Genomic DNA, 24449 nt, shown 5'->3' on the forward strand with positions numbered 1-24449 from the left:
AAGCAAACTATGATGTATTATATTCTAGTCAAGGCTTACACACCATTTTAGAAAAGTGCCGTTCTGAAATAGTGTGTCTTGTAATGTAACAGCTGTCTGGTGAGGTGGCATGCTTGGCTGAAAATTGAAAATGTCACTGTGGCCGTTTAAAACTGCTTATGGCTGAGACTGTGAGATAGATTGCCTCGGTATGAACTCACTCCCAAGTTGAGACATCCTGACTTTGGCTTTCAAATTGGATTCTTTTCAATCGGTAGAATGAATCATCAGACGCTGTGTATTCATCTCCCATGATAGCGTGAGCTTTGGGCAAATGCTGAATGAGAAGGGCTGCGATGGTCAGTGAGCATCTGTTTCAGTAGTGCCTGTTGACCTGCATAATTTCACTGAGGCTGGATGTCCAACTTGGACCATTTTGTTAGTGTATTCACTGGAGTGGGGATAGATTGTACAATTAACACTATGGCTGCCAGTTACACCAAATGAAATGGAAAAAAAAGCAGAAGACTGGGAAAAAAGTTACTTATAGGAACACCTGCACCTCCCTCTGCTCTCCTCACTGCATCTGACTCAACTGTCTTTCAGCCACATCGCTCTACTCACTCCACTTCTGTTTTTATGTCCATGAAGAGGGGACCGTCATGTTCAGGACCATCCCAAATCAGTTAGTGGAAAAATGAAGAGGACTATAAAACCCTCAAACAGCAAGCGTGCATTAATGCAGGCATACCGCTTACCTGATAATGCCGAATTACCAGGTTGTTGAGTGATTTTAGATGGTAGATTGCTTGGACATTGTGTTTGAATTTGACATGTAAAGTCATTTGATTTGTCTGTATTGTGATATTTAAGTATTGTATGAAACTGCAATACCTTCCAACTTATCTCACACACAACAAACACACAGCTAGTGGCTTCCAAAAGGGAATTGCAAATAGTTGTTTACTGTGGACAATACAACTGTGGTAAAGCAGAGGCAATTATGCGTGTAAGCATGACTTTGGTGCTGGTCACTCTTTGCCAAATGTAAGCCTGCCTGAGTACCAAATGGAGTGACTTCGAACTGCATCTGCCTCATGTCTTGTCTTTGGGATCAGTGTCACAGGTAAAACGCGTCCAAGGTGACAGCAATCTGGCATTTTAATATCTCAGTCACCATCAGCAACTCAGCTAAAACAAGTCAGAAGCCAATTTACTTTAAATATTTTAAGTGTGACTAAAATGAAATAAGCAGCTACAATATAGATAATGGAGGAATGGATGATCTGAAGAAAATACCTAAATGATAGTAGTCATAGTCAATAATTCTTTATCTTATTGTGCAGTGCTGGAACACCATCAAGTGACTGCGTTCCTCACATTATCACATAATTCTTGGATAAAGGACACAAAAGGTTTCCGCTCACTATAGGTTTTCATCAAGAGGGCAAAAAATGAAAGAAAGAAAGATTCTCACCATCACAACTGGGAAGAGCGTGACTCCACTGATGATTGTGCTCGCAAACAATTGGCTCCTGATCACTCAGTGAGTATCCTAGATCACATGTGAATGAGACACGGGAGCCAATGAAAAAGTTGCTGCCTTGGCGACGACCATTGACTGGGATACCAGGATCAAGACAAGCGTCTGACTCCATTTTCACACCTGAAAATCACATCACACAAGCAGAAATACCACAAGTCAAGAGGGTGAATGTGTGTGTGTGGAGGGGGTAATCACACATTTTTGGACAAAGAAATGTTGCTGCATATGAGTACCAGCAAGTAATTCATCTTGTGTCTACCAAACATTTCTATCAGTCAGTCAATCGGCCTTACTTTCATATCTGATGCTGAAGCCCACCGCAGAACGGCTGTTGTCTGTCATGAACAACAGGAACAGGACGTTGGATGTGGAAATCAGGAAATGAGGCGCTTGGGTGCCGTGATATTCACCGATGAGGGGAGAAGAGGTTGAGGGGCCATCCCTGATTTCCAGTGTGTCATAGTTGACCTCAGTCTGGAACCTAGACAGACACACAAACAACAAAGAAAACATGCAAAATAACCTGGCATACACAGAGATAACATTCATAAGGCATACATAATATGTGTGCAGCGTACACCAAACACCAGCCAATGTAACCCATAGCTAACAAAAGTGATTGACTCACATTCTACCAGCTAATTTAAATAACTGAGCACTTAAACAACCACATAACTACCTTTATAGCTAACTAGCTGGACACTTTTGTCTCTGCCAGCAATTACCAACAGTTGTGTCTGAAGGGCACTCAGAACCAGTTTTAATCTTGAAACCGTTAGTGGTGCTGGTTATCATTTTAAACTTAAATTACAGTAGTAACTGATTTAGAAGAAAAATATCACATTAATGCAATGAACTACCTGTCCTGGATAGAAAACAAAGAGTTGGAAACCACATACTGCTCTAACCAGCCAACGGAACAATTAACTAGCCTCAGCACAGGACATTTACATGCAGTGCAAATTCTGAATGACCTGCCTCATAGGCGATGAGGATAATTTTGCCTTTACGTCAATTCCCCAAAAGTCAAATTTCAGCTTTAGCAATTTCAGGCTACATTGCATCTGCCTGTGGCTTGTTTCCAGAGAAAAATGTGCAAAAGGCCAACATCAATTATTTACTGCAGCAGTAACTCAACAACTATATCTATATCTGATTAACAATGTTTCAGAAAGACTGACCAACTAATAGACTGACTAACTTAATAATGTAATGTGTAAAAAACGGACATGCTTCAAGATGACCATGTTATCCATTTACTAACAATCTGACAAGTATTCTGAGAAACTGACCTAAACAAACCTCTCTATGCCTACATAACCAAATCACTAACCTGTCAAAGTGTATCTTCACAGCATGGTCTGGCTGTGCTTCAATCACCCACTGGCAGTTCAGAGAGTCTTTATAAAAGGAGGGCCAACCAGGAGACAGCAGAACACCAGTAGGAGCTGTGAGGTGGCCTCCACATGGAGCTACAGGGAAATAAACACACAACCACAGAGGGAGAGAAATTAATCACTTTTTCTTGCAACAGTATTATTGCATGAGCACAACGCTCATATCACATTGAGTTAGCAGATTCATCATCTTTCCAATTTCGGTTAGCTCTCTAATCCTTTCTAAATTTATAGAGCTCATACGTAAACATTTACCTTCAGAAAATATGCTGTGGCAATCTTGTGCTACAGTAAACACATTTGAGTTGCTCATGTTGGAAAAAGGGCAAAAATAATTCGAGCGTGATCATTTAAATCAAGTATATTTATGTATCAAATAATGCCAGAAAACAGATCCTCATTTCCTGCAACTCAAAGAACTGTGCATAGCTGGCAGGTCCACTTTATAGGTAAAAGTCCAAAAATCTAAATCACAGCACATTCAAATGCAAGAATTAGCTTCAGCTAAGTTTGGAATCCATATAAATAAAATACCTAATAACTTTGTTACTGTATTTGAGTTTTGGACTGGCCTGTCTAGCACGTATAGTAACATCCTTTTAAATAAACTTTAGACCTGGTGTTCATAATCCTTTTATTATCCAGTGCTCTTCCTCCGATATGTAATTTGCAATGGCTTGTCTTTTACACTCGTACGCTTCTTCTGTTCTCAAGCTGCTGATACCTTCATCCTTCTGAATGATAACATAACTCCAGATTTTCAGCAAGCTAAAGAAAATTACTTTTCTTTTACCCGCTTTGTGCACACTGAAGCCGTGGTACTCATGGATGGGACGGACGAGAGAAAGTAATTCTAGAAATAAAACATAATTATCCTTCCCCGTCCAATGGGAGGGATAATATTTTCCCATACTCCATATTTAATAAGGTGACAGCCCTATTCAATTGGATTGTCTCCTCCATCCCATTTATTAACAACAGCCAACATTTGATAATGTCATTTAGACAATACAATCAAGATGGAGGGGATACAAAAAAGACATACAAATTCTCACAGGCCAGTGGATAACATTCCCCTTTAAAAAGTATTAAAATAAAATCACATTCGCTGTCCATTTATTATTACTTCTAAATAGTAGCATATCTGCACACTACGGATACATCTCTGGAGTCTGCATATAATGAATGCATCTCCCTGAATTAGTTTCAGCAGAACTTGTGCCAATTTCATTTAAGATTATTGTTGAGAGTGAAAGATGCGTGCAAACAAGCTGAATACGTGTGGGGAGGCTGGGGGCTAAAGCAATTAGAGGAGGAAATGTAGTGAAATGCCTAAGTTGTATAAGCACACTTAAACTGCTTTGTCACCCTATATTCTGGCAAGTCCAACATTTTCAATAATTGCCCATTGCTCATGTACAAAGTAAACTGTTGTGTTTACCTTCACAGCGAGGTACAGCCGCCGACCACACAACATTTCCATCCTGGATGATGCAAGTGACCTGATCAGACCCCTGGAAAAAGTGATACTTAGGTATAGTACTTATTTTAAGATAAGATACAAGCAGAAAAAAAATAACAAAATCAAGAAATTAACATAAATATAAAGTAAATCAAGTATTTTTTATACAGAGACAAATTAAGTACAGGGGAGTAAACAGCATTTTACTACGACTGATATTACAAACACCCAATGGGCATGCTAATAATGTTAATACTTCTAATAAACATCTGTATTTATGTTGTGTGAACACCTTATTATAGTAGATTAACACAGATATCGGATCTTTACCTGTGTCCTAATGAATCCTTGATCACAGCGAAAAGCCACAGAGCTGCCGAGCTGAAATTGGTCACCATACCTTTGACCATTGACAGGAACTCCTGGATCATGACATTCATTCTGCCCAAATGCTACAGAGAAATAACAATGAGAGAAAAGTTAAAATAGCAGCCAACAGACAAGGAACTAAATTAACCGAAACAAAGCCAAATTTCGTTGCAACTGAATGAGAACAAAGAAAATGTGACGGATAAAAAAGAAAAAAACACACATTGTGCCTACCGCTCATAGCATGGATATTTGAATTGTTGGAGTGGTTCAGAATACATGTGCATATTTGATAATTTGAACAACAAGGTATTTCAATTTATTTGAATACCCGAAATGTGGTTCTACCAGAAAAAAAAAGTTTGAAAATCACTGTCAGTAAATGTGACATCTCTACTGATATGGAAATATGGGAATGGAATTATCTTCACGTGGATTCAACCCTGTCATGTTTAGCTTATATCATCCCTATTCCAGAGATTAACCTGATCCCACCCAGAGCACACGCCCAGTGATTGGACATATCTCAGGTTGATTAGCTGCTGATGGAGAGGAAATGAGAGCAGACAGAGAAAAATAAAGATAGATGGAAAAAATGAGAGCAAGAGAGGAAAGGGCAAAATATCTGCACATATATTACATAGACCGCCAGATGAATGCAAACATATTTGATTGTACATACACACATACTGGAAAAAACCAAAGGCAAACAAAAACCATACAAACTTTCACACACCAGTCATAGTATGTGAAAGTAGTGGAACAGATTGGAGGGATAAAAAGATGAGAGGGATGCAAAATGACAATACATAAAATATTCAAATGATACGTGTTAACTCAGAGGACGGAGAAGAGAGATTGTGCTGTGACTGTTTCAGATAAAGGAAGTGTGAGACAAGGTTGTGTGTGAATGGACAAGCAAAGCAACAGAGAAGAAGCCTGAGTGAAAGATGGAGATCAATATGATGGTTTAGAAAATAAGGGGGAAAAAAACACAGTACTAGACACTGTCATTCAGTTGAGTGCAGATCTCCGCAAGGTGTGTCTACAACGGCTATATTGCATGACTGAATTGACACAACTCAACAGATACGCTCTCTTTTTAAATTTGAATCAATGCAGATGTCTGCGCTGGCTCTGTAAAGGTGTGCGTCTTCAACTCTCTCTTCGGTCTGTCTCACAGGCGTAAGTCTATTTTTTTCAACAATATGCATATAAACAGGAGGTTGATGCCCATCAAAAAGGCACGGACCAACTGTGTCTCTTGACACAGAGCAGCGGCTGAGTGGCTGCGATGCAGTCAGCTGTGTGTGTAGTTTCGTTAGCCTAACATACTGTTCCAAAATAAAAGTGAGCAAAATGTTTTACCCAGAGAAATATAGTCTATTGTTTTCCTCCACTGTGTGTCTGGCCGCAGAGCAGCGGCTGGGGACCAGCTCTTTAAGAGTAGTGAGTGAGGAGTAAGCATTCACGCAGCAAGCACAGTCAATGGCAGGACAAGGCCCCGATCAGACAAAACGAATTTTAGCAGATCGGGTCAGCTTCTTGCAATTGTTTTCAATGAGTGAAGCATTTTGCGCGCTGCTTTCGTATTGCTGAGTGCCTTGCATTTTCCGCTCTATGCGCCAGCAGCCTCGAGCTCCCTGAAAGCCTGGAGTTGACTGTGTGTGATTCTCCTGTCGGAGATACAATAACAGTGATGGGACAGAGAGAGAAATAAAGAAATGACCTCTAACTTTGACAGCAATATGTTGGAAATGAAGTATAAAAGGGCTCTGTCAAGTGAGGGCATAGCGAGGTGTAGCTTTGTACTGGCAATGTGTGATTTTTCAAGGGTGTTTTCCTAGTGTACAATGAATTCTTGTTTCTTGGTTCCAAGTGTTTTGTAGTCATTTTACACCAATTGATACAGTACGTGCTCAGAGCGGCTCAGCAATGCACTGTGGTTAATGCAGTCCATCACAAACAATGCGATGCATTACAGCAGAATCATAACTGTTCATATAACTGTATGGCTTAAATTTCATAATTGAGTAAAAGAAAATAAGTATTTGTTATAGAAACACAATCATTTGTGGATAGTAAATTATGTGAACCATACATGTTCTTAAATGAGGTAATAGTGATTATGGTTTTGTAAACAGTACAACAGTGATAATCACTATTTAAAAACACCCTTATCCAAATATAGCATTGATGTCATTAAATATAGCTGTCATTACGATGAAGTAAATCTTTAGACGTGACAGATATTTCCCCTAAATTTAATCTAATAAATGAATAACATTTATTACGGTGTGTCAAAGTTTATATTTACATTACACAACATTATTCATATAAACAGATACTGATACTCAGAGCAATACCAATTGATATTCATATATGCATTAAAATGCCAAATTAGAGAAACAGCGCACAGATGCCTGATCTGTCTTTCTTAAGTTACTATGTTAATGTGTATGACAAATTTAAATTGTATTCTCAAAATGTTTCATCAACAAAAATGATATGACTGAAAGTTAAATGTTTTTTTTTAAATTGGGTATTTATCAACAGTAATTGTGTTTTTTGTCTTTCCTCTACAACTGTTGACAATAAAGACATTGCAATATATATATATATAAATCTAAAGGGTACTATAAAGAGACTTTCTGTACATTAATGTTTGTGAGGGAAAAGAGACTCTAATGGCATATTTCTGCTTCCAATGGTGCATTTCATTTGTGTTAGGATTAGGGAGAAAATGGTTTGCATTAGGATTAGAGGTAGGACTTGTAATTCTGTGGAGCTGAAGAGACAATAAATATTGTTTTCTTTTACTTTCACTCAAATGTAACCTCTCAAAGGAAAGTCAGAGACAAGGTCATTTGGGAGGCAGTGTGGGAAATGCTGCAAAACCGCGTGGAAACCACAAAGAATGAATCAGAGTACAAATACCAATCAGTCAAGAAGAATAGCAACAACACAGCAAGACAGAGATTGCAAGTGCTTCAAGGAAAGGTAAGAACATCTTCCCTTATTCAAAACATAGTGTATATTGCAGCTGCATTGGACAATAGACAACTATTGTTTTCAGTTTTTATGTGTCTTTGTTTATGATCACACACTGTCACAAACCTTTGCATCTATCAATACGCCCTTTTTCTTCCTCTAAGAAATTGTATACGTTTTACATGTCAGTAAATCTAATCAACAGACAGACACAGACAGGTAGGTAGGTAGGTAGGTAGGTAGCACATACTGGTGTAGCTGATATTGAAGCCTTTTCCAGTATTAGAATGATCAGATTGAAATTCCAGTCTCATGATGTGTCCATTCGAGGCGATCTGTGATGGAACATCTTTTCCCGAGAACGTCCCAAATGTTGTTGGCTCAGACAGGCCTGAAATAGAACAGAGTTTAAACAATCATTTACAGACACGTTTTAATGGTGCTTATCTAATTCCGTCTGAATAACATTAGGCCAAGGACATACTTGGAAAGTGAAGGACTCCTGTAAAAAGGAAGAAGTAAAACACCACAAGAGACCTCAAGAGATGTATTAAATGGTATTAGGGTTAGGAAAAAAATAACTTTCAGATGACTCAACAGGTCTTAAGATTCTTGTTAATGTTAGCACATTGTAATATGTTGTTTTGATGTTATTTTGCAGAAAAATGTTACCAATGTACATGCTTTAATAAATAATCTGTCGGTAGCACAATGGATTAATCAATCACCTGCCTGTCAATGGGATTAAAGAATTGAATGGAGTGAAAAGAACCCATTCAATTCACTTCATTCAGTTCTCTGATACTGTGAAAACCAAAATGGAGGAATAACCCATTACCATTCCTGAATTCAAAATCTTATTTAATAAACGTAAATAGATATTAGCAGCAATATGTGGCTTAGAATGTTTCCTTCCAGAGTGACAAAATATTGACACTGTATGCTGTATTCAAATGTTGAAGCTTGTTACTGGTGGAGCCCAGTTTGGCTATTTCATTACATTGCTGGGAGTTTGAACAACAGCAGTGAGTTACAATGTATATGTTGTTGAAAGCTCTGTGTCTCAAATTGTAGTGTTTGTCCTTAAAGGAGCAGTGTGTAGGGTTAAGTGGCATCTAGCGGTGAGGTTGCAAATTGCATCCAACTGAATGCCCCTGCAGTAAAAATGCAAAAGTCTCTCTCTAGAGCCAGTGTTTGGCTTGTCTGTTCTGGGCTACTGCAGAAACAGAGTGGTGCAACATGGTGGACCCTGTGAAGAAGACCCGCTCCCTATATCGAAATAAATGACTCATTCTAAGCTAACGAAAAACAAAAATTCTTAGATCCTTTTCTTTTAAGGCCATTGAAGGATAATTAGCATTTTTACAGGTTTAGGTCTTTTTCTGAGACTATTGAGATGAAACGCATCATCACTGTGCTAAAACAAGGCCATTTAACATAGTCCCTGGCAATTTGGAGATTCTCATCTGGAAGTGTTTTTTTTAGCAACCATCTCAGTTTCACTGTATAATACGATATAAATTCAAGTAAAAGTCGACAGTGTCCCAAAGTGGGATACACGTCATTCCATATCTGTATAGTAGTAATGCGCTTTGTTTTATGAAAATATACAGAGAATTCTTAAGTCATTATAGCTGTACATCATTACAGGATATTTCATCTCATTAATGTCGGATGCAACTTATACGGAATCAAGACCCTTTAAACTGAAATTAAATTGTATTACCCTGCTGATACCGAACCCTGTTCAGTACCACGTTGGACCACCTTTAGTACGAATAACAGCTTCTGGGCAGTGACTTAATAAGGGACCTGTCGAGTTCTGGTGTCAGTCCTTCACACAACTGGCAGAGGTTGATGGGTGGATGCTTTTTTTCTATAGAAGCTGCATTTGATTGACTCCCAAAGAAACTGATATCAGGGGATTGTGGTGTCCAGGCCATTAACGTTATTTCACCGGAAGGTGTCTTGAGCCATGCATTCCTAGACAATTCTCTCACCATGGCAGGGAACATTATCTTGTTCAAAGTACCAATCAAACCCCTTAGGGGTATATGATTGCAATGAATGGCTGAACCTGGCTGCTATATTAAGATATGCTCTGGCATTAAGGCATCGCTCTATAGCCATTAAAGGACCCACTGTATACCAATTGAATGGCCCTGAAACCATTACCTGTCTCCCACTGGCCTGTGCAGCTGTAACCATGCATCACCTAATTTCTGTCTGAGACATTCGTGTCACAGCATAGTATCATTTACTGCAACTACACACTTTTTTGGCAGAATACACTCTGCTCATGAGGGTGCTCCCAAATGATCCAAACAGCAGCGACAGGTTCAGTAGGGAGCGTAATATAACCCTAAAGGGCTACACAGAACAGAGCCCAGCAGGCCCTTATCAGTGAGATATGGAATAAACATAATGCGCAGGAAAAGAAATGCCATCCCCTGCAATGGTGATAAGACACATGAACAGGAGGAAGCTGGGGCGGTTGATAGAGAAATCAATCGTCGCAGCCAGCAACAGCAGTTTATAGCAGGTAGAAATAAACAGATTAACCAGCAGCAGCAGCGCCATAATGATCACAAGTAAGTGAGAGGCATTGTGAGATTATAAAGACCACTTTATTGTCTTGATTGAATGCGATTGGAAATGTAGTTTGAGTGTGATCAGCGATTATAAATGGCAACTGATGCTGATGAGCTATTGGCACGCACAACTTCAGTTCACTGCCAGAACTAACACAATGCTTGTTGTTGCTGATGACCCACCAGGAGTCTATCAGATTGGGGCTGCAGGAACTGTGATTCATCAGAAAACACCTGGAGTTTTGTACCGGTAGGGGAAGCAGCACTGTTGATATTCATTATGGCTTTTGCCACCCAATATGTCCTGTGTTTGTCGACTAAGGGCCATCTGCCCACGTAACAAATGGTTGAAGTGGTGTCTTGTGTTCTGATCCGTTCCTTGATTACATTTGAAAAGGTCACTCTCAAAAATTCAAGCAACTCTGTGGTCTCAGTGATGCTTGAACTGACCCAATGGCATCTGCAATCATGTTTTTTCAAAGTCTGACAGTCTTTAAATCTAGTCGTGGTAATCCATGCGTACACAAAGCGATTTGCTGTTGCAATGAAAAGGTAAGACCTACTTCTTCTGGTCATTGAGTGCATTCACTGTATGATATTCTATTCATGACACCTGAACAGTATTTATACTTTTTCATAATTTATACTTTACTTTTGAAATATATATTTTAAGGGCATGCACAATATCAGATCAGATACACCAGAATCATTTACATGTTATAAGATTACGGCACTGGATATTGATAATGGCTGAGGAGAATGGTATTGACACTTTCAGATTATTCCTGATCCATCCAATCCTTAAAATATAACAGAGAGCAGTCAGCATGATTGATTGCAGAGTGTTTTAGAAAACATCATTAGGAACTTACTATTTATTGAAAACAATATTCAAAATCCTCGTAAGAATCCAACAACAAAAGGTGCAATGAAAAGCAGTGTGACCCTGACAGGGACAGAAGGGGAGATACAAGAACTCCTCGGTGATAAAAACACACTGCAGCCAAAATTGGGATTCTTCACCAACACTCCTACAGAAACTTTTCTTTTAATTTCCTCCTTAACTTGGGAGTTTTGGACTTCGACTCAATTAAGCTACATGGCGACTGAGTTTCACAGTGTCAACCACTTTGTTCTTCAGCAACCCAAAAGCTCTTTCACATATTCATTATTGCATTAATAGGCAAGAGACCAGGAGTAAAAGAGAAGCAATGCAACAATAGCTGAAAGAGTGACAAGGTCCTCCGCTTACTTATCTAAGAGGAGAGATTCACATAAATGCCTTTTGTAACAGTCTATCACGATGTGCTCTTTTATTAGATGACAACAATGGCTTTCTGATTATGTAAACCATTTATATACTTTTCAAAAGCGTACCTTGAAGCTTTATCTGATTTCTTACAGTACTGTTTCCCAGCTCAGGTGGTTTATGGGTTATTATAATGGTTGCTCTGTTCACTTTTGCTTGCCATTGGTTTGTATTTCATTGTTCTATTATACAGGGATAAAAGTCTTGAATGTCAAGGTCACATAAACTTCTTGGTGAATGGAAAAGCCTTTGGGTATCTCTGATGCAGAGAAGCTTTTATTTTATTGCATTAGGATGCAGATTTATTTTCCTTTCGGACTAAAGCATCTCTTTCTTATGTATGCTCGTTCAAAGGCATAACAGCAGACTGTGCGTCACAAAATTGGCTGCATAACAGCCAACTTGTTGATAACAATTAAACAAATGTTTTACATTTGAATGTGTGACATAAGGAGAGACTTTCAGACAATGCCAATTAATCATCAATGTATGTTATCAATGATAAGCAACACTTGAGAAGTGATCCGCTTATTCAAATGGCTATCACTTCAACCATTGCAATGCTGCGTTGTGTTACTTTTAAACCCATTTGTATTCTATATCAGCCTGTTGAGTGCTGTGGTGCAGCAGTTACGTACGTTCAAATGAATTCAGAAATATGTCCAGTGTGATTTTGAAAAGCAGAGTAATAAATGATGCACACTTGTACAGTAGTTAACCTTCTGAACACTAATTAGTAATCATTTAATGGGTGCCATATTAACAGATACTGATCCTTTACAAGGTATTTACAAGCCAACACCTGTTCATGGTGGGACAAAACCAATCTGTCATAGGTACTGTCTTGGTGTACTATATAAACTAAATGCACTTTTAGATTTAACTGATTTGACTCTTTTTTTTTTACTTCAAAGTTCACACAATTTTGATGCAATATTTCTTACAACAGTAAACAGCCTTTGTGGTTTTCACCTAACTTTCTTTATCTGATCAAAAAGTGTATTTACAGAAGTCTACAGAGGCAGAACATTTCATGAAGGCTTTGAAATCTTGATTACTTTCAAGAGGGCATGTCAGTTATGGAGTAAGTCATTTTTCGTTTTAATTTCTGAAAAGAAGACATACAGTGTTGTTTCCATGTGACAGCAGTGATCGATCACTAAGCGGAGCAAACTGGAAGACTTTGAAGCAACAACTTCAATTTCAGTTTGCCCAGTGGAACAGCACTAATTGCCCTGCAATTTTCAAAACCCTGCTCCAAAAAACATCCCTGCAGAGGAACAGGTTTACAGCCAGCCGATTTAGCACAACTTCATCTTTAATGACAAGCCAGTCAAACAGGGGCTTTAGTTGATTCAGTTTAAATCAATAACTTTGATTACAATGGGTGATCAAATTGCCCTGTGTTCTGTGTGTAGAGGAAAAGTGCACAATAAAATAAATATTACAACTTTCCATCCAGTTTGCCAGCTAGCTATTCCTCAACCAAACCCAATCAGAAGTTATCTGTAGTTATCTTAAGTTGAGAAAGAGTGCACCCCCAGATTATTTGAACTTTTTAACGATTTCAGAAAAAATACATGCACATCCATATTTCAGCAATTTAGAATTTGCATATACGCATATCCTGAGGTGTTAATTTAGGAACTACGTTTTCAAAATTACTGTGATATATTAAGATACAATTACCTTCATCTTTGATCACCAACCAGTCGAACTGTGGCTCCAGGTCAAAGTCAGAAAACAGGAGATGAATGCGGCTACCCGGTTCAGAGATAATCAACCACACACAGTTCAGGTTGTTCCCATACTCCTCTGGGTAGTTCGGGGACAATATAGTCCCTGATGGAGCCGTGAAGTTGAAGAAACATGAAACTACAAACAAGAAGGAACAAAGGAACAAAGGCAGGAAGGAAAGAGGTCAAGTTGATAGGTAATTAGGTATGAATGCAAGCAAAAAAAGCAAAGACAAATAAATATAGCAATTAAAAAAAGAGGCAAGAATGATAATACAAAATGAACAGGAAATCAATCAACATAACTATGTCTGTATGGACTATGTGTACTTACAGATACAACTGGGTTTGTTGCCAGACCACTGGTTATTGTGCTGGCACGTGATGGTTCTCTCTCCCACTAGTTCAAAAGCCGACTGGCAAAAGAAGGTCAACACGTCACCATGTTGAAAGCGATCACCACTACGACGACCAAATGCCGGCACCCCAGGATCACCACAGCCTCCACGTTCGATCTCTGTAACACATTATGCTGATAATTAATGTCAACATGCGACATGGTGACATTCAGATAAGGGGTTGTCTGTTCTAACTTGTGAGGTGGGATTAAATGGCAATAAAATGCATTCATTGACTTGTAGATTGTCTGTGAGACTAATCAGAATATTCTGTAGGGGGTGTTTATGGTAATGATAGATAGATAGATAGATAGATAGATAGATAGATAGATAGATAGATACTTTATTAATCCCGCAAGAGGAAATTTGTGCGCTACAGCAGTAATTATGGTACAGGTAAGCAATCTAAGTATGAGAGTAAAAAATAAAAAATATTGAGTATATAAATGCACAGTATATACAGAAAAAATAACACAGTAAAAAACATTAAATGTAAAAAATGCACAATTTATACAATGAAATAGAATAATATTAAATTAACTAACTAAACAGTAGTGCAAAGGTTTAACCAAACAAACAACAACAGTGTAACGGTGTTATAATCTTGTGAAGGATTTGGCCAGAGGTGATTTATTGTAAAGTCTTATTGCAGAGGGCAGGAATGATCTCCTGTATCTGTCCTTGTGACAGCAGAGCTGGATGAGTCTGTTGGAGAAAGTTCTCCACTGTCCCTGCAGTAGGTGGTGGAGAGGGTGGTCCGGGTTGTCTAATATGGATAGTAGTTTCTTCAGTGTCCCAACCACCTTTTCCAGAGTGTCCAGTTTGCAGCCAATGATGGAGCCGGCCTTCTTAACCAGTTTGTCAAGTCTGTTGTCTCCGGCTCCAATGCTGCTCCCACAGCAGACTACAGTGAAGTAAAGTGCACTGGCCACAACAGAATGGAAGAACATCTCCAACATCTTGCTGGATGGATCGAAGTTTCCTCGAGAAAAAGAGTCGACTCATCCCCTACCTGTAAACAGCGTTGATGTTGATCTTCCAGTTCAGTCTGTTTCGATGGAGACACCGAGGTACTTGTACTCCTCCACCATGTCCACATCCTCTCCCAGAACTCTCAGCGGTTGTGGATCCGTCATCTTCCTCCTGAAGTCGACCACCATCTCTCTGGTCTTGGCCACGTTCAGAAGCAGGTGATTTCTACCGGCCCACTCCACAAAGTCATCCACTACTGCCCTGTACTCCTCCTCCCGTCCATCCCTTAGACACCTGACCACTGCACAGTCATCAGAGAACTTCTGCAGATGGTATAACCCTGAGTTGTACTGGACGTCAGTGGTGTACAAGGTGAACAGGAAGAGAGAAAGAACAGTTCCCTGTGGGGCTCCAGTACCACTGACCACCGTATCAGACAGCACACGGCCCAGTCGGACAAACTGTGGACTGCCTGTGAGGTAGTCAGTGATCCAGGAGACGGTGGACGTGTCTACCCCCCACCACACACAGCTTCTCACTCAGCAGCAGTGGTTGGATGGTGTTGAATGTACCGGATCCGTCCAGGTGCGATTTGATGGCGGCGTCCACTCCCACATGAGGCTGGTATGCAAATTGCAGAGGGTCCAGTGAGGATTTCACCTGCGGTCGGTGGTTGGCCAAGACCAGCCTCTCCAGCACCTTCATCACATAAGATGTGAGGGCAACCGGTCGGTAGTCGTTGAGGCCAGATGGAGTCGTCTTCTTTGGTACAGGAACCAGGCAAGACGTCTTCCACAGCACCGGGACTTCCTCTTGCTTCAGGCTCAGGTTGAAGAGGTGTTGCAGGACATCAGACAGCTGGATGGCGCAGGTCTTTAGGACCCTGGGGCTGATGCCGTCAGGTCCTGAAGCATCAGTGGTGGAAGAGCCCTTTGAAGTTGAGGGCTCTGTGTCCATGCAGCTCACCAGGGGGGGACAAAGGAGGGGGGGAGCAGAGGTGTGGTGTGTGGAGGAGACAGATGAGAGCTGTGAACTTAACCTATTGAAGAAACAGTTTAGCTTGTTTGCCCTCTCCAGGGAGCCCCCTGGTTGTCTCCCTCCAACCTTGAAGCATGAACCCTTTAAAAACTGACCTATTTTTTAGGCCTCCGCTCAAAAATTGCATACCTATACTAAAAGGAGCATAACTCTGCAACCACAAGGTCTATTTGAATAATTTTGGTGTTGTAATAAAGGGAACACGTGTTCAGATTTTACAACTATCGTTTGATGAAGCGATTTCTGTTGTTGGTGTTCTTTGGTTCATATCTCGCTGATGCTTTGTTGTAGCTGGATTTGATATATGTCCGGAATCTGTGGAGTGTCTGCTTTCTTTTGACATATTGTGTGTGTGTATTGCATAAAGTACCACAGCGGTAGAGCCAGAAATTTGGCGAGTGGGTTGACTAGGTGGCGCTATATGGATTTTGATATTTGGTAATTCATTTAGTTGGTGTTTGAGTTGTGTTTGGAGCATGTAAAAACGGCTTACATATTATTGTAGCCCAGGTTCTGTTTAATTTGATGTGCAACATCATTATATTTGTTCGTGATATGTGCATTGTTTCCGACGGTATATGCTAAACTTTCTCCACAGCCCCCAAAAAAGGAGGCGCTCGGGCTTAAGTGGTGTGCTATGTTCATCCTCATGTAATACTGCTGGCTGTCGCAGTTGCCAATTTTACTTCTGTGTCTCTAAAGTGTGACTTTTAAAAACCTCTTTCAGACTTGTGGTTAGGGTTAACATAAATGTGTGTGCATCTTTGAATGAATCTGCAGCCTGTGAACAGACTTTGTGTGCTGTCTAAACACAAAGGCCATACTTACAATATATGGCTATATACAATGGCTACCTTCTTCTCTTGTTTGTCAACAGGTTAACAAATGGTAAGAACTTATCATTTCTTAAAAGAAGGACTAGCAGCAACTTCAATGCGGCTGTGTGGACCATCAAAAAAAAAAGCAAAAATTCCAATTGTCCATTATCGACACTGTTGTATAGAGAAACAAAGTCGTTGAGAAATTCATTTGATTGTTTCCCTTGTTACAGCTAATTGTCATGAGGGTAATTATAGTGTAATTCAGCTTTAATTGTGAAAGGCAAAACAAATAGTGGAGGTAGATACAAACACACTCACACACACACACACACACACACACACACACACACACACACACACACACACACACACACTGATCCATGCATACTCTTGTTAAGAAACCAGCAGGAGGTACAAATCAAAGAGAGCAACACTGATGTTTGTGACATTATATATGACTGCTTATCAAACACACATGTTGTTTCTTTATCTTCATCCCTCTTTTTTTGCCTGTTCTTATTTCAAATTGTCCCCGCTCCCACTGTGTTCAATGTTCTCCTTATTGCTCCCGCTCTCTCAATCTGATTCAATACATTGCTTTTTGGCATGAGTGTCACATTAGCAGTACTGCCAAACTGGCCTACAATCATATTCCATTCATTTTGTCACTGTGTTTTTTTCATCTCTTCTTCCCCTAATAGCAGTATGTTTTTATCCACTGCTCTTCCCTCTCTCCCTTCCTTTAAAATTTGACATTCTACCAGACGGCTGTCATCTTGTAACACATGCTCCACCATGCTCCTGGATTCGCTCTGGGCAAATACATCTCAAGGTGAGCAATGTATGTGTGTGTGTGTGTGTGCATGTGTTCTTCACTTTTACTATCTGTTGGGATCTAAGTACACCCACAAGAGTAGAATACTCAAAGAAGTGGCAGAAGTGTGTGTGTGAGAGAGAGAGTGTGTGTGTGTGTGTGTGTGTGTGTGTGTGTGTGTGTGTGTGTGTGTGTGTGTGTGGCCCAGAGCTACCTGTCACACACTTGACGAGTGTCAGGATGGATATCAACGATCTTGAGCCCCTGGTAAGTCTGTCATTATGGTGGTAGCATCTTTCTTGATCGCTTTTTAGTCTTTTTTTAGTTTGTTCTTCTTTTCTGTCATTATTTTCTTTTCCTTTCTTTCAAAGTTGAAAGATTTTTACTGAAGTACAGAGCATAAATTTACTACTCAATACATGTTATGCTTCTGTTTCTTTTCCTCTCCAAAAGTCATATATTAAACAAAGCAATATACATAATTGAGGAAAGAAAATAAAACAAAATGCATGGAGGATAACTGTATTCAAATGGTATAAAGCAAAAGAAAGAAAAAACACATTGATTTTAGGGACCTTTCAATTCGGTTTTTTGTGTGTTAGCCAATTAACTACAAACACTACACTTTGCATTACTGCCAATCATGTTTCGAAGCAAAATTCATAAACACATTCATAAATACAGGCTTAGCTGTATTTCAATACATTCCAGCCACATTTGGTTTCAGTTCATTTTGGAGAACAGGAACTGCTTGATGTGGCTAATCAATCCCAGTGCACAATTTACATTCTGAAGTTGTTATGATCAAGTCATGCAATTATCACATGTTAAAGCAGCTGCATGCAGGAGATGTTAACTTTGTTGGTTTATCCAACTGCTAGTGTGAGTATCAGCTGTCAAACAGCAATCATTGTAATGCAAACCACTACCAAACTAGAAGAATTGTATTTAAATAAATATCTGTTAGGTTACTATCCATCACCAAATGACATGTCACAGCGGGGATTAAGTCTTTGGCCCACTGATGGAAGCTCTTGTATTATGAATGCACATATTCAGGAAGTGAGATCCAAAAACCCACCTGCAATTACAGTTTATGACCAAAAGTGCCATCAAGGAGAACGAAGCTGAGATCTTCGGGATTGTACCGTTAATTGTTTGCAATTTGAGGTTGATTTTCGCGACATCAAAACCCGGTCAAGACAAGAGAACGGCTGCGACGCCAAATCAGGCCAGAGGCGTTAAGTTTGGGGGCCAATGGCCCTTTCCCCACTTCCTACTCCCCTACTTTCAACACCCTTTCTCGGACCACACCCATCTTCATCATCTTGGTCTTTATTTTGATTTCAACTTCATACCTGTAAAGTTTTGTGACTGCATCTTGCACAACTGTGATGCTATCATTCTGACAAAATCTGTGCACAAATAGACAAACATATAAACACCTGGCAAAGTACTCAACACCGCTTGTGGCAGTTCCCGCTACAGTAGGTGTTTCTAGGACCACATTTTGCCATGCCATGGTGACACACACACACAAACACACAGTCTCAAAAGGTGAAAACAATACGAGCAACATGCTGGTCGCGCTTGTAGTTAGGGTATTAAATCTGCAGTAATGGAACAAGGATGCACCATGTTTTAATAAAGTAACAATTATACTTCTGATAGTATGGAGGAATCATCAAGATATTCAATCCAAATTCAAAAGCAAGAAAGCTACTACACGTGTTGCGTTTCCCTGCAGGGCTGAAAACCTAAGGCTCTCAGGGGGTAACTCTGATCAAAGTGTGTAACATGGTGAAATGATATGATGTGACAGCATCACATATATACATGCAAGGACAGGCACACAAAACATACCACAGGCAGTTGTTCAGTTGTCCTGGGGAAAACTACAAGATCATCTAGAGGTTATTAAGTATGATTTTATGTTTGTTACTTTCTTCTTTTTTATGTTTGTTTCTAATGTGTCATTGCCTTAAAATATATGTCATATAATTAAGGTGGCCCTTTTTTGATCACTTAAGGCAAGTTGTAAAGAGGAAAACGGCCCTAACTGTTGTGCAAATGTTAACCTAACAAAATCAATGTCAGCACCTTCTTATCCTAGCCAAGGGAACTTTGTAATATGATGTTCTACACCACTTACTTACAGTTACAGTTGCATGCGGTTTCTGTAGCCACACTGTGCTGATTCCCTTGAACAGTAAGTGACCCCGGACAACACTGTCAGCAACATCACTGAATCAAACATAGCTGAGCAGAACCAAGAGCACAACCTTTGTCCCTCTCATTCTCTCTCAATCTCTCCTCGACAGTTCATTTCCTCTTACTCAATTTGTCATTTTGTCTCCTTTCGTCCCACTTTGTCATTTTTTTGTTGTTCCTCTTCCTCTACGTTTATTAAATTACATATCTCTACCTGTCTTACTCTTAGTCTCAAGTAAATTCAATTAAGTTGTTCTCCATTTACTTTAATATGGTTTAAAGAGCTGCATTGGCATGGTGAAATGCAGTAGGTAATAAAATATATAAATATAATAAATGGGTTGTTCTAAATATCAAGTATTTAGAGGGACATCTATACTGTATATCTCCCTCTCACCTTCACTCACGGTGACTGTCACCATCTTTATCTCTCTATCAGTGTTAGCTTTGGTGTAATATGAAAAATAACCAAGCAAAACGATCAGCTGATTGAATCGTAATTCAGTTATTACCTTCTTGTAATGCAGCCGCACACACACTCACAAGTATACACAAGGACAGACAACAGCAGTTGTGTTCACTATTGAATCACTCCGTCAGCAACGCAATGACTTTCACACTTCATTATGTGAGCGTATATATATCTGTTTGTGTGGATGTGTGTGAGTGTTTTATTTTCAGAGACAAAGAGAGAAAGAAACATGTGGGTAGGGGGGGGGGGGGGGCATACCTTCATAGACTGCCTTGAACCCTGCTGAGCCGATTGTATCGTCTGACTGCAGGTGTAGCCACATCTGATTGGACAAGCTAACGATGAGGTCAGGGACACTGGAACCGGTAAGTCTACACAAACACACGCACATACATACACACACACACACACACACACACACACATACACGCAAATACATACACAGTAACACAAATTGTTAATAAGCATTATTGGTTTGTCACTTTCTCCTTTTGACTAGAGGAGACTTTAATCATTTACAAATATAAAATAACAATAATTATTAGATGGACTAATACATGATGTAGTTGAGCGAACAAAAAATCCATCAAAACAATGCAGCTAACACAATACAATCTACAGTATATAATGTATATCTGCAGAATAGCGTTCATGTTTCTCCAATCGTCTCTCTGATTGCAACCGTTAATGTGTTCTATACTGTTGATTTTCAAGATTCCTATATTGTGGGCCAGAACACACGAGCGTCGCTTACACATAGAGTACCCTACGAGTGTCTCCTATTTTCCCTCCATCTCCCACAGTTAGTGTGTCATATCCTCTTTCCATGTCAAACTCTTCAAATGACAGCTTTATCACCTGGAATTACAAGAGGGGGAAAAGAGCAGAAACAGTTATAAACAAAGACAATTAGGAAAGGTGAGAATACAGACAAAAGTTAAAAGAAAGAAAAAAACAACAAGAGGGTTATTATTAATTCCTGGGATGGTCTCATGTTTTTTCATCCTTACAATTTCCAGCAATAAAAACTAATGCTTATATCACTGGGGTATTGAAGTGGGAGTTTCACAAACTATATGATGTTAGGGGCTGCATGTGAATAACAATACATTAAAAGTAACATTTTGTAAACAGAAAACACTATTTTGAAAAGACTGGCAGACCTCATGACTCCAGTTGTTAAGTCATGACTTCATGCCATGATTATTAATAATGATGATAATTACAGCAAAGAGGAAAACCATTTTTGAGCAGAAAATAGAAAGAAAACTTCTATTATCCCAGTCCAAACAGTACAAAGGTTTTCTTTTTTAAAAAGGTTTTCTTCTCAATTACCTTCATGACTGAAACAATGCAGCACTAACATGCTCTCGACAGTACTACTCTACAGTGCTTCAATTGGTTGTCAAATGGGCATTTGCAAAAACAACATACAAAATGTATTGATAACTAATTAAACGGAGAGCATCATCAAACCCAGAAACTCTGGGGAATCCCCGATGTGCCAGAATGTGAAATGAATCATACCATTGGGAAATCATACAAGTTATGCTTTTTAATTAACATAAAAAGAAAATAATTAATTGAAAGAGTAAATAATTTGATGGAGGATGAAACTGTGTGTAGCAGGAAGCAACAAATGTGGGAGGAAATATTTTGTACTAATGATAAAACCAGCATGGGAGAAAGACAACCAGAGTTCTTGACTGTCACTATCATCTTACTTATTATTAAATATTATTATTAATATTATTATTGTTAACGGAAGCTGCTATGCCAAAGGTATAACAATTCATTTTTCAGTGACATTTTGGTGTTTCAAAATATTCCATCTTTAATGAATGGGAGCAGAGAAAAAGAAGAGAACTCTGAAATTGAAAGCCCCCTTGCTTTTATTTGACAGCATCCTCCTTTACATTCACAAAAATCACCTCTGGGAGCTACGCACCCTGCACCACACCATTCTGCAGCTGAACACTACGAAATTGGGTGTTTACCGCCTAACTCGCAGACACGTTTGTGGTTGTAGTTGCATGCATACAGCACTGGATCATCAATCTACTGTGCCTCTGAAATGCTGTAATACTGGTATTCTATTATTTGCTGCTTGTCAATTATTTATTAGCTGTATATCATTTTCCTGACAGAATGGGAAAAGGTAGATTTCCCCTGTTCAGAAAAAATGGTGTCAATCAGTGAGTTCCTGGTGTGTTAGAGAACTAATATGAACCATGAACATGAGATGCTGCCGATGAGAATCCATCACATGGTTTATAACAGCACAGCGAAGAAAAACCTTACCGCAGGTGATAAGGATGTAGAAAAACATTTTAACACGCCAGACTCAGCTGTGCATGGCTAAGCCTTTGGTCGTGCTTTGTCAAAATAAAAATGTCTAGCAAATGTTCAAATAATGTAAAAGGATATGAAACAATCTGAGGGATTAACTGCCATCACGACAAGAAGCCATGGAAAGCTGTATGAATGCGTAATCATACAAATGTCTGAATGGAACCATGCACACTCACAATCTTTAAAACAAACTGATGTGCAGTAAGGCTAATATTAAAAAGAAAAAAAAAACATGTTCATCTTTGACATCAGCAACTTACATTCAAGATGTAGCTCAATAAATATGAGACTCGTTGGAGACCGTTGGAAAGCATTTTACTATCTCATTACACCCTGAGTGTTGCAGCCTCTGGCAATGTTTAGTCTTTTTAAAATGGCTCGAGATAATGGGAGAAAGAGGTACAACAGCATTGTGAGGTATTAATTCCCGGCTAACAACAAATCCCAGGGAGCATCAATAAACCATTGCACTTTATTTGCTGATGTGTTTGTGTATCATATTTGCATATATTTACCTGCTACAAATTGCACACCTGTAATAAACCAATGAGTCAGCAATTGTTTCAAAATGTCAGATTTTGTTCTGAATTTTGTAATAATATTTTGTGTTAAACTGTTGGCTACTTTACAATGTTGAGTTTACAATGAACACATTTCACATAATGCTAGAGTCAGAAGTGGTCAAGTATGATCAATGTAAATTAAATAAACTGGTTGTTTGTGTCTGCACTGATATATTGTGTCAAACTGAGTTTATCTATCAGACCAGCTGGATTTCGTGTGTGTTTTACTCCTTTCAGTGAGCAGTGAAAATGATGTGGCCAACGAAAAGGAAACTCGTAGTTTATGAAATGTTGAAACAATGTCGCTATATCAGCATTGATTCTCTTTGCAAAACCAAAACCAAAACCAAATTCAACGGGGATTCAACCTTGATCCATGATGGGGATTCATCCGCCAGTAAACGTTGAAATGCCAGCTGGTCAATATCCTTTTTCTTTAATACACTTCTAACATAAAACTGTCCATCCTCAGCTTGTAAACTACAGTCCCAAGCACACGTTGGTTGTTCTCAAGATGCATCTCCGTGGCCCAGCTGGCTTAGCTGTTAATCAAAGATATACACTCAGAGGCTTTGAGACTTAAGGGGAATTACTTCTTCTGTTTTTGGTTTTCTTCAATCATACGGAAAAAAAATTCGGAGAAGTGGAGTTTGTTTATAAGATTGAACAACAGCAGCAGCTTTTGGTCGTAAAGAAAAGGAGTGAAGCTGAACACAGTCAGAAACAGACTATCCGCGCATGCACACATGATTCTGTGACTGTGAGTATGTGTGTATAGGAGGTGGTTTTCCCAGGTATGTCTGTCTAAACAGCTGAAGCAGAATGATGTTTAGGCATGCCTGTTTCACCGTATGTGTGAGAACAGTTTGGCTGCGTTTCAGTGCCTATATATTTCCATCTTTATTTATATGTTTGTGTACGTCTGTGTCTAGACAGTCAAGGCAGAGACTTAAAGGAAGGAACTGAAGCGTTATCACACTAAGGTCATTAGCAAGAAGCTCAGTGCTGTTCAATAGATCCAAATGGGTACATTTAGAAAGACATTAGGAGCAGCCTGCAACCCCAAACAACATTAGACTAGCTTCTTTATTTTCTAAAGTAAAGATATAAAATAAGAAAGAAAGGAAGGAAGGAAGCAAAGATGAAAGAAAGAGAACATGTAAGAAAGTGTAATCTAGGTCTTTGCAAAACTCCAACTGAAACAAACACTGTTGACAGTAAGCACAGATTTTGCCTTCAGTTTGATGACTGCAGTACAGCTCTGTATATTTTCTTTTGATCTGATTCCCATTATTGAGCTCCTGTAGTACTCACTAGTAATTCACAAGAGAGTTTCTAGTGTTCAAATTTGGACCGTTCAGGAGAAAGCAGTGTTTCTGTTTAAAGGTTGATGCTCTTTGAAGGGATGGGTGAAGTGGTATCACTTTG

At 39.2% G+C, this 24449-nt stretch overlaps 1 protein-coding gene across 1 annotated transcript in view; it reads right to left on the reverse strand.

The window, feature by feature from the left end:
* LOC142970066 (CUB and sushi domain-containing protein 1-like) overlaps positions 1-24449 on the reverse strand; it is a 362809-nt gene that overhangs the window by 115551 nt on the left and 222809 nt on the right. The window contains exons 11-20 of the mRNA XM_076110217.1: positions 20861-20964; positions 20365-20477; positions 13715-13897; positions 13334-13519; positions 7995-8135; positions 4715-4836; positions 4364-4436; positions 2859-2997; positions 1819-2006; positions 1457-1645 (exon numbers count right to left, since the gene is read on the reverse strand). Coding sequence (XP_075966332.1) covers positions 1457-1645; positions 1819-2006; positions 2859-2997; positions 4364-4436; positions 4715-4836; positions 7995-8135; positions 13334-13519; positions 13715-13897; positions 20365-20477; positions 20861-20964 — 1438 coding nt within the window. The remainder of the gene's footprint in view (positions 1-1456; positions 1646-1818; positions 2007-2858; positions 2998-4363; positions 4437-4714; positions 4837-7994; positions 8136-13333; positions 13520-13714; positions 13898-20364; positions 20478-20860; positions 20965-24449) is intronic.

This window comes from Anarhichas minor, unplaced genomic scaffold (genome assembly GCF_050575085.1).
Source record: "Anarhichas minor isolate MPS153535 unplaced genomic scaffold, ASM5057508v1 ptg000042l, whole genome shotgun sequence".
Classification (NCBI taxonomy): domain Eukaryota; kingdom Metazoa; phylum Chordata; class Actinopteri; order Perciformes; family Anarhichadidae; genus Anarhichas; species Anarhichas minor.